This window comes from Pezoporus wallicus, unplaced genomic scaffold (assembly GCF_028554395.1).
Source record: "Pezoporus wallicus isolate ANWC-B61680 ecotype Strahan unplaced genomic scaffold, APGP_CSIRO_Pwel_v1 contig_7363, whole genome shotgun sequence".
In the NCBI taxonomy this organism is placed as follows: Eukaryota; Metazoa; Chordata; class Aves; order Psittaciformes; family Psittacidae; genus Pezoporus; species Pezoporus wallicus.
In genome coordinates this window covers 2,397-12,534 of record NW_026641434.1, presented here as the reverse complement: position 1 = coordinate 12,534, position 10,138 = coordinate 2,397, and the positions used below count along the sequence as shown (strand labels likewise).

The following is a 10,138-nucleotide window of genomic DNA, read 5'->3' as shown; positions in this document are numbered from 1 at the left end:
GCTTTGGTTTGTCTTGCAGTGGCAGAGCAGTTGGAACCCCTCTGGATGTGCCATACAGCCTCCTGGCTGATCTACAGACTTTCCTACCTAACCAGCAGCTGACCCCATGCATCTCCCATTCCTTTCTCCCAGACCCTGCTTTATGGTCCTGACTCAGTCCCTCCAGTTCTCCCACAGTGCTCCCAGTTTCCTCCTACATCCCCAAGTGCTGGCTGATGAGGAGCTGGGTAGGGCTCCAGGTGACTGTATGCTCCTCCAGTGGGCAGGCTGCCTGCACCACACAGCAGGACCAGCAGCAGCCGCAGGCTTCTCTTGCCAGGACCCTGGCCCTGGTCTCCCTTCTTCTGCCCACCTTTAGCAAGCTGGACTGCTGCCAGGCTAGGATGAAAGTGAATGGAGGTTTCATGCACTTTTGGGAAGAATCAGCAGAGATGGATAGAAGTCATTCATGAAGGGAGAGAGGGGGTGGGCAGACACTCCTGACGCCCCCACACTGGAAGGCAAGGTACCACAACTCAAATGGCATTGAGTGCTCTCTCCCACCTCCCCTCTCTCCAACCTGACAGCTTAAAAAAACTCAAGGATTTGGAAAAGCTGGACCACTTTGATCTGCCCTCTGTGTCTGGAGATGTGAGCCACACTCCTACAGCCATCAGTGTAAAAGGTGGACATGTAGAGGGCCAGAACCTTGCAGTGTCCCATGGAGGGAAGGGTTGCATCACACACTGAAGTCAGAAACGTGGTCAGTGCCTTCACCCCTCCATCCTCATTGCCTGGGAACACTTCAGCAAGACCTGCACCTCCTTCAACACTGAACACAGTCATCCACAAGGCAGAGACTTACAGGAAATCATGATCCATTTGTTCTGTGCTCATAAAACTCCTGCCTTTTGAAAATCAAGCACACAATCCTGTGATGCAAGACCCATGGCTCTGAGCAGCACTTGAGATGGGGCAATATGGGTGAGGAAGCTATGGGTGTCAGCAGCAGGCTCAAGTGCAATCCCATCTGTGCCTGGCCTGACAACATGGTTTTGACCAGTGCAGGAGCTGAGGAAAAAGAAGGCTCAGGAGGTCCTATCACTGTGTATGAATACCTGGTGGGGGAACAGAGATGCAGAAGACAGGCTCTTCTCAACAGTGTCCAGTGGCAAGGTGATGGGCATACACTGAGACACAGGAAATTCCACCAAAATGGAAGAAAAACACTTTTTCACTTTGAGGGTGGCTGAACACTGGAACCAGTTGTCCAAAGAGATTGTGGAGCCTCCATCTGCAGAGATACCTAATCCCAGCTGGACATGGCAATGGCTCCAGGTGACCCTGCTTTGGGCAGAAGCTGGACAAGGTGGTGTATGGAGGTTTCTCCAGCTTCAGAAACTCTGTGGCTCTGAGCTGCACCCTGTCACATAGGACACCAGTAAGATGTAGGGCGCAGACAGCCTCTTCAGGACTGAGGAGCTAGCACCTTTCCAAAAGGCAGCCATAAGCTTCTTGCCCTGTGGGCTGTCACCTGTAAAGTGAAGAGGCTTGTAGAACCAGGCTGCTGCTGGCTCATGTAGTGCAAAAGGATTTTGTCACCAAGCTGCGCACAGTGATGTGATCTACAGGAGCAGGACTGAGTCTGTGAGCAAAATACCCTCAGGTCTGGCATGAAAGGCTGGCTTCATCCCACTGGAGCTGACTTCCAGATGCATGCAGGGAAACACACATTCCCTTAACCTTGCCCAGATCATGTTGTCACTTTTGCCACTGAGCTGTGATTTTCCGAGACAGAGTGCATTTACTGGGCAGGTTCTGAGAACACTTTGTGCCTGTGAGTGAAGCTACTGGCTCAGGAGTGGTGATAAGCCAAGGCACTCAAGGAAAGCAGTTCTGAACAGTTATAGCAGATTTTTGAATCTCAAGCCACACAGCTAAGGACACAGTTTATAGGTTCTCTGTGCATCTGTTGCCTGAAAAGTCCATTTGCGCCTGGTGTGATGTAAACCAATTTGACACGCTCACTAGAGATACTATTTATTCAGGCTGGGTGCTCAGTGGACTGTTCCACAAGTCAAACACACCAATGCAGCCTTCTCATTACATTTATACGCAAAAGGTACAGGAAGTACAGTCCCAGTGACAGCGATCGGTTGTAATCTACATAAAATTGTAATATTTGATGTCTCATTCCCGGCACTGTGCTCTCACAGCCCAGAAAGGCAACTGTATCCTGGGCTTCATCAAAAGGAGTGTGACCAGCAGGTCAAAGGAGGTGATCCTGCCCCTCTACTCTGCTCTCATGAGACCTCACTTGGAGTATTGTGTGCAGTTCTGGTGTCCTCAATATAAAAAGGACATGGAACTGTTGAAACAAGTCCAGAGGAGTCCACGAGGATGATCAGGAGACTGGAGCACCTCCCATATGAAGACAGGCTGAGAAAGTTGGGTCTGTTCAGCCTGGAGAAGGCTGCATGGAGACCTCATAGCAGCCTTCCAGTATCTGAAGGGGGCCTATAAGGATACTGGAGAGGGACTCTTCATTAGGGACTGTAGTGACAGGACAAGGGGTAATGGGTTTAACTGAAAACAGGGGAAGTTTAGATTGGATATAAGGAGGAAGTTCTTTACTGTGAGGGGATGAGGCACTGGAACAGACTGCCCAGAGAAGTGGTGAGTGCTGCATCCCTGGGGGTGTTCAAGGCCAGGTTGGACAGGGCCTTGAACATCATGTTCGAGTATGAGATGTCTCTACCCATGGGGGGGGAATGATCTTAAAGACCTTTCCAAACCAAACCATTCTATGATTCTGTGATCCTATGACTCTAATCACTATGCATGCTCTGTGGAAGGGTCTTCACACAGGCTGGGGTCTTTCTGAGCTGTGGATGTGATTTTTAGTATTATAATGAAGGCAGTTCACTTTAGGACAACTTGAGTGAAGACTAAAAGGTGAAAAGTTCAAGAAGAGGAAGACTCATTTACTTCATCTTGAAGACCCCTACCCACAGGAGGAAGACTCATTTACTTCATCATGAAACCACTGCCCACGACCAGAGGGAGCACTGCACAGGTGCAAAGGACCTTCTAGCTTATTATAATATGAAGTGGGATAGGACATGAATATGTATAGGCGTATTGTGCAACTTCATGCATATATATAACTTTAAAGAATAAATGTAGTGGGAAACAACACTGAGGTATGCATGACTTTGAGGAATTATCCCCGTGCATCTTAGCGCTGAATAAAAAGCATACCTACTTTACAACTTTAACGGGTTGTGGAGTCAATCCGCGTATCAAACTTTAAAGTTAGTTCTTTTCCCAAGTTAGGTAATCAAATGGTGACCTGGCCAAGCTGCCAAATAACTCAGTCTTTGGTGCCACCAATCCTGGACATTCTCCTTGGATCCTTCAAACACAACAAAGATTGGTTGCTCCTTTTTATTTTACGAGGCCGAGGGCGGAACCGACCTACCCGCACTTGGACCCAGACCCACGCTCACCCGCCAGCCTGAGAGAGTACACGCAGCCCCTTGGCCGGGATCCGCCGTGTCACGAACGCCACCATGGCACTCAACAACGTGAGAGGAGGCTATTCTGGCCCTGCTCGTGCCATCAGCTCTCAGGAAGGCTGGTCACCTCAGCAAAGCTGAGCATTCAGGTAGGAACAGGCACCCTGCTACTGCACCAGCAACGGGGCTGCAGACAACTGCATACATTCACTTTCCAACTAGAAAGCTGTGTCTTCTCTGTGTTGTGTTTCTGTTTTATGTATTTTCTGCCTCAAGGGATACAAGTGAGCTTTACTGGCTTGTGTCTGAGTCAGTCCCGCTGAGTACCTAGCCTGGCCTACACATTCCCTATCTGGAGCAGCAAAGCTCCTCGCCCCATTTTACAAGGACTGGGCCAAGTTACTCACTGAAGGCCACATGAGGGGAGGCAGTGACTACACCAGGAGCTGTCCCTAACTCATCCCAGGCTGCCTGTGAGCCCGTGGTGCCTCTGAGGATGAAGCTGCGCTGGTGTGCAGTGAGGCCATGGAAGATGCCACCCTGCACAGTCCCTTCAGTCTGCTACAATGACGATCCCAGGTAAACTCTGAGGGCTGCTGATGTCTTGCACTAAAACATCATTGTGCCCCACATAGCAGTTCTCAGCAAGCTTTCAGGAAAGCATTAGTGAAACTAACAGTGATCAGCTACTGCCTCTAATGGCAGGCACTCCCACTTCCAGTCCAGCAGCCTGACAATACTGAAGCACAAGAGCAGCTGAGCAAGCACCTTCCTACCCAACCTGCTTCATCCAACCCAATCTCCTCTGAAGAATACATGCACTAGTCCTGAGACCAACATCTTCCTACTGGCCTGCCGCTTGTCACCATACAGAAAACAGGCTGCCTGAACTCACTGGGCTCCACTTTACCAGTCAAAGTTGCCCTAGTTTGTCCAGGGGATACAGCTAGATCTGCAAAGAAATCTCTGCTCATCCCATAGCATGAGCACCTGCTGGCCTCTTCAGCTAGGGGCTGTATAATTTGCTGACATCTGATGGCGAATGTGGATGTCAGGACAAGGCCAGCACTGCAGCACTTAAGTGAACTGTGCTTTTGAGCACGTAGGCTGAACCTGCGCCTGGCAGCCCAGGCTCACAGTGGATGGGATAGCTGGAGAGCTCTACAGTGGCTGCAGCACTCCCAAGGCCAAAATTCTTCTAGGCAGACTCAGCACCCAGAATTTTAGCCACATGGGAAATGTTTCTAACAGAATATATGCTAGAATACAAACATGTATTATCTATATATTATATACATCATACACTCTAGGTATATAATGATATATACTACTACACATTTTTATATATGTAATTATTATATATATATCTTCTCTATCTATTCAGTATCTATTCTGTATCTACCTATGTTCTAGCAGAACATCTACACCACAGCTTAGCAGGGCATGAGCAGGGATTCAGTTTCTCATTCAGGCACCCACTGGTATCAAGACTCTTCCATGGATTTCTCCCCACGCCTTTAACGATCAAATGGAGATCCATCAGGAAGGTGTTAAAAAATGAGCCGACCTGAGCCGCTTTCTGGAGAATCAAAATACCTCCCACGTTTGTTTTACATCATGTTGATGAGGTCTTCCACCCTACCAGCTCTCTGCATTGTGCAGTGCCTACCTACAGTTTGCTTAAAGACACTTGACCTTCCTGTCCTTTCACGTTTCAGTGCTTGGTCACACTGGCAGGCTAACAGGGGCAGGGAATCCCTGTCACTCCAGCTAGCAGGTCCCCAGCCATGGGCACATGAGGCACTCAAAGTGCAGGCTGTCAGAGCAGACTGGGGGCCCAGCCACTCACCACAGTTCTTGAGGGAGAGCAAGGGGTGATCAGTGGGCAGTGGCTCCGGTGTTGTGACGTCCAGGCCTGCTGCTGCGATCTGGCCATGGGCCAGTGCGTTGTACAGATCCTCCTGGTTCACCACAGATCCCCTGGCAAAAACAGAGACCCCATGCTGCTGAGAGGTCCCATGGGCTCTGAGGGGCACATAGCCAGGACACAGCCCATGTGGGACAGCCTCAGTAGAGGCACCTGGATCCCGTCTGCCTGAGAAGATTTCAGACTCTCTCTGGATCTGCCTGAACCTCGCAGCACAATGGGCTACTATTTCTTCTGGTCCAGGCTGCCCAGCAGTGGGAGAGGAGCTGAGTGCCCAAGCACAGGACAACTCTGGGGCAGCTGTGTGATGGAATAACTTATGCTGCCTTTGCCTTGGTCCCAAGACACCTTGGGCCATGAAGGGTGTACAGACTGTCTGGACCTGCAGTGGAAGCACATCTCATCCTACCAGATTCTCCATGCAGCTGTAATTGTCAGGAGTGACTGTCAACCCCCAACGCCCCAGCCCTTTGCAGGAGACTGGGTTGTGATTACCTGCTTGTGTTGACAAACACAGAGGTCTTCTTCATTCTGGTGAAGAAGTCCTTGTTGCACATTCCTTGGGTGGCTGGAGTCAAAGCACATGTCACCACAACAAAGTCTGATTCTTCGGCCAGCCTTGTGAGTGGGACTGAGTGGAGAAAAACAGGTCACAGTTTGGCCTGGGGAATCTCACCAACAGACCTCAACAACCTTCTTTATCCAAAAAGTTCATCTGCAAGTGAGTGCTGCTCTGGAGAGACCCCTCTCAACAAATGGGGAGACACAAGGACCATCAAACACCCAACAAAAATCATACACATCCCTACAGAAACTACTGCGATGTTTCATTTCACTTTTGAATTAAAACCAAGCCAAAGGGGAATCTAGCAATGCTTCAGCCATCTGGCCTAAAGGAGGCCGTGGTACATACTTCACATTTAGGCAGCAAAATATGGCAGCACCAGCTTATGCCAGCATTAAATCTCTCTATGTGTCACTTACAGATGACTTCATAGAATCATTGTAGAATCATGAAAGAATGGTTTGGGTTAGAAGGGACCTTAAAAGACCATTTAGTTCCATCCCCCTGCCACAGGCAGGGTCACTTTCACTCCTGGAGGTGAGAGGAAAGTGCAAGGGGCAGGAGAAGTCCTGCCAAAGATCCATCCCCTCCTCAAAGGCACAGCTGCCACTTTCCCTTCCCTGCTACATTCCACTCCCTTGCACAAATGAAACTAACTGAAAATCATAAATGGATGGACACAGGAGAAAGCTGAAAGGCAAAAGCAGCTGAAACCACCACAGCCCACAACAATGGCTGGCTGTCAGTTGGAGCCTAGGTATGTGCAGCTTACTGGCTGGAATCACCTGACTCAAAGAAGGCAGGTCTCTCTCCCTGCCATCCACTAACACTGCATGAGAAGCCTTTGGGATTCCCATTCCTTCCTTTGCTGCCCCCACTGTAGTTCATGCCAGCTACACTGAGGAAGCCACCTGGAACCTCCCTTCTCTGCTGGACCCGCTCCCAGGGAGCGACAACTCCCCAGTGAGCCCCAATAGTTCTCTGTGCTGCCATGAAATGGATGCTGCCCCTGCTCCTGAAGCCTTGCTTACCGAACTCAGCTTCAAACTCCACATCACTCTCTGGTTTTGGGCCACTGCCAGTGTACAAAAACTTCTTGACCCCAAATGGCTTTAGGCGGCGGGCAACTGCCTGTCCTAGAAGGAAAAGAGAAGACTGTTCAGCCGCTGTGCCTGCACGATGCATGCTACACAGAGACCCGTGCTGGGCTGCGAGGGTCTGTCAGTACTCTCCAGGCAATCCATCCTTCAGTGAGCTCACGCTTAAGAGTAGAAAGCACACTGCTTGCTAAAGGGTCACTGTGGTGGGATTCCTCCTGCCAGGCTGCTTCCCAGCCTGGAGCATGGCGAGCACGGGGTGGAGGTCTTCTGCTGCTTCTGAAGTGAGCAGGACTGAACTCCCATAGCAAAACTGTGGAACTGGAGCAATGGGATGTTAAACCTGAAGATACTCTAGGGAGCAAACTGGAAAGTGAGGAAAGAAATAGCCATCTGACAAAGTCCACAACTGAATGGATGACAAACATGTCACCTTGGACTTTGTCAGGGCTTTTGTTTACCTGAATATCAAGAGGATGACATCCAGTTTGCTCTACCATTTATATGTACTGGATGCGTTTGAACGCTTTAAACTTTCAAGGTTTAGGCCTGATGAGTCAAGATCACTGCTCAGAGATCTTGACAGCTCTCCTTGTTGCTGTCATGGACTTCAAAGAGGTGAGCAACAGGGACACCACCTTGGCTGAACACCTCCAGAACCACCTTGCTGTCACTGGAGACACACAAATCTTGTGCGTGACCTGCACTTACCTATTCTCCCCAGACCTATGATGCCCACCGTACTATCAGACAGACCATAACCACACATCCACAAGGGCTTCCATGTTGTCCAGCCACCACTAGTAGAGAAAGTGAGGTAGAAACAGATGTCAGATGGCAGCAGCAGAGAGCCTGCTCATAGCCCAGTCCAGCCTTTGGGCAAGTACATACAGTACAATGCTGGGGGTGGCCAGTCCCTCTGACACAGCCAGGTGATCTTACAGACAGCTTCTGAGGTTCCTGCTTCAAGGGACCTTGGTGGTCTCCTGCAGGTCTCCTTGGGTATGCTGCAGAAGCAGCTGCCTTGGGACTGATTTAAATTAGGCACTGCTATCCCCAGCCCTGGAGCAACTGCCATTCAGGGAGCTCTGGACAGACCTTCCGTGTGTGCTCTCCTAGAGGGGTCTGCAGTGGCTTTGGGTGCCCTTTCCCACAAGCCCTCTACCTAGCATACAGAGGGGAGCTCTGCCCCTCTTACAGCCCCTGAGCAGCATGTCTATGAAAAGCCATGGAACTGCAGGGGACTCCCACCTTGGCCTGCAAGGAGGTTGGTGCCAGCTCTTGCCCCAGCTGGCTGATGGTGATACTCACTTCTTCACCTGCTCCACTGCCTCTGGCAGCCGGCGGCATGCAGACAGAAGTAAAGCTACAGACAGCTCTGCGGTGGCATCGGTCAGGACATCAGGGGTATACCCCACACGGATCCCACTGCAAGGTAAGCAAAGGTCTCTGGGGCAATGCTGCCAGCCTTGGGGTTCTACCTCAAAATTTCTGGGCAAGTCGCTGATGTTCTGGGCAAGTTGCTGAAGTTCCCTCTTCTATGTATCTGCAGTACCACATGCAAGAGGACATCCCTTTTGGCTTCTCAGCCCGTCCTCCAAAGAGTCATCTCAACAGCAGTTGGGGGGAGATCCCAACCATACCCTGACATCGAGAGGCTCCTCCAACCCCAGCTGGGTTGGAGGTGACCCTAGCCATACCCTACCAAGAGGGAGGTGGAGGTCACAAACCCTATCCACCTATCCAGCCCCATGCTCTGTCAAAGCCACCCACCACGCCTGGGTCAAGCAATCCACTGTGTAATCTGCTGTGTGAACAGCGGGATGAGCTCTGAGCTTCACCCTGCTTCCCAACCACCTCCCCCGGCTGGACCCCATCCCTCACAGGGCAGGGTGAGGTACAGCACAGGGAAAGGTTACCGCTTCTTGATTTCCTCCAGGGCGAGGTGGTCAAACCCCACGGACATGGTGCTGATGACTTTCAGGCCAGGACCTACAAGACACCACAGCACGCTGCTGCCCAGCATCGCCCCGGAAGGGCGAGCGAACGCTGATAAGGGAACGGGGAAAGGAACGGGAGAGGGGCAGTCCAGTCCCGCAGGCCGCACCCACCAGCTGCCTCCAGCACCTCGCGGTCGATGCGGTCGGACAGCAGGCAGAGCACCCCGTGCTTCCCCGCCACTCCCGCCAGCAGCTCGGTCCGCGGCACCGGCTCCTCCGAGTCCCACTGCTGGACGCGGCACCTGCGAGAGAGCGGCCCGTCACCAAGGCCCCGGAACGGGGCCGAGGGCGGAAACGACCCACCCGCACTTGGACCCAGTCCCGCGCTCACCCGCCAGCCTGAGACAGTACGCGCAGCCCCTCGGCCGGGATCCGCCGCGTCACGAACACCGCCATGGCCACGACGCGGAACCAACCCAACCCGTCACCGCTGCCACCGCAGCGACCCCGGGCGGCCGCTCCGCTCCGCGCCGCCCCGCCCCGGCAGTGCCGCCCTGCCCCGCCCCGCCCCGGCTAGGCAGGCGGCCGCGCAGTGTGAGCGGCCATTGGGGCAGGCTGGCAGGGCCTCTGCAAAGTGTTTGGGCGATGGACACACGGACAGAGGGCACAAGGCCTGGCTGCTGGCCCACCCCAGAATCACGGAATCAGCCAAGTTGGAAAAGACCTTTTTAGACCGTCAGATCTAAGCGTTCCCCCAGCACTGCCAGCACCACCACTAAACCATGTCACTAAGGGCCTCGATTACACTTTGAATGCTTCCAGTGGTGGTGATTCCACTCCTTCCCTGGGCAGCCTGTTCCAATGCCTGACTGCCCTTTTGGTGAAGAAGTTGTTCCTAATCTCCAGTCTAAACCTCCTCTGGAGTAGCTTGATGCTGTTTCCCCTGGCTCCATTCTCCTGTCAGGTAGTGGTGGAGAGCAGTAACGTCCCCCTGAGCCTTCTTCAGACTAAATGCCCTAAGTCCCTCAGCCGTTCCCCATCGCACCTGTGTCCCAGGCCCTTCACCAGCTCCGTTGCCCTTCTCTGGACCCAGTCCAGCACCTCAATATCTT

General features: G+C 52.2%; 1 protein-coding gene across 1 annotated transcript; it reads right to left on the bottom strand.

Annotated features, from left to right (window-relative positions):
- Window positions 1-5,092: 5,092 nt before the first annotated feature.
- LOC130607099 (glyoxylate reductase/hydroxypyruvate reductase-like) lies at window positions 5,093-9,529 on the bottom strand. The gene is made up of 8 exons (XM_057423927.1): window positions 9,418-9,529; window positions 9,198-9,328; window positions 9,006-9,078; window positions 8,398-8,514; window positions 7,798-7,886; window positions 7,021-7,125; window positions 5,920-6,055; window positions 5,093-5,477 (listed from the first exon to the last, which is right to left on the bottom strand). Exons 1-8 carry the CDS (start codon window positions 9,480-9,482, stop codon window positions 5,108-5,110), a joined length of 1,086 nt encoding a protein of 361 aa, XP_057279910.1. The 5' UTR covers window positions 9,483-9,529; the 3' UTR covers window positions 5,093-5,107.
- Between the last annotated feature and the right edge of the window lie 609 nt (window positions 9,530-10,138).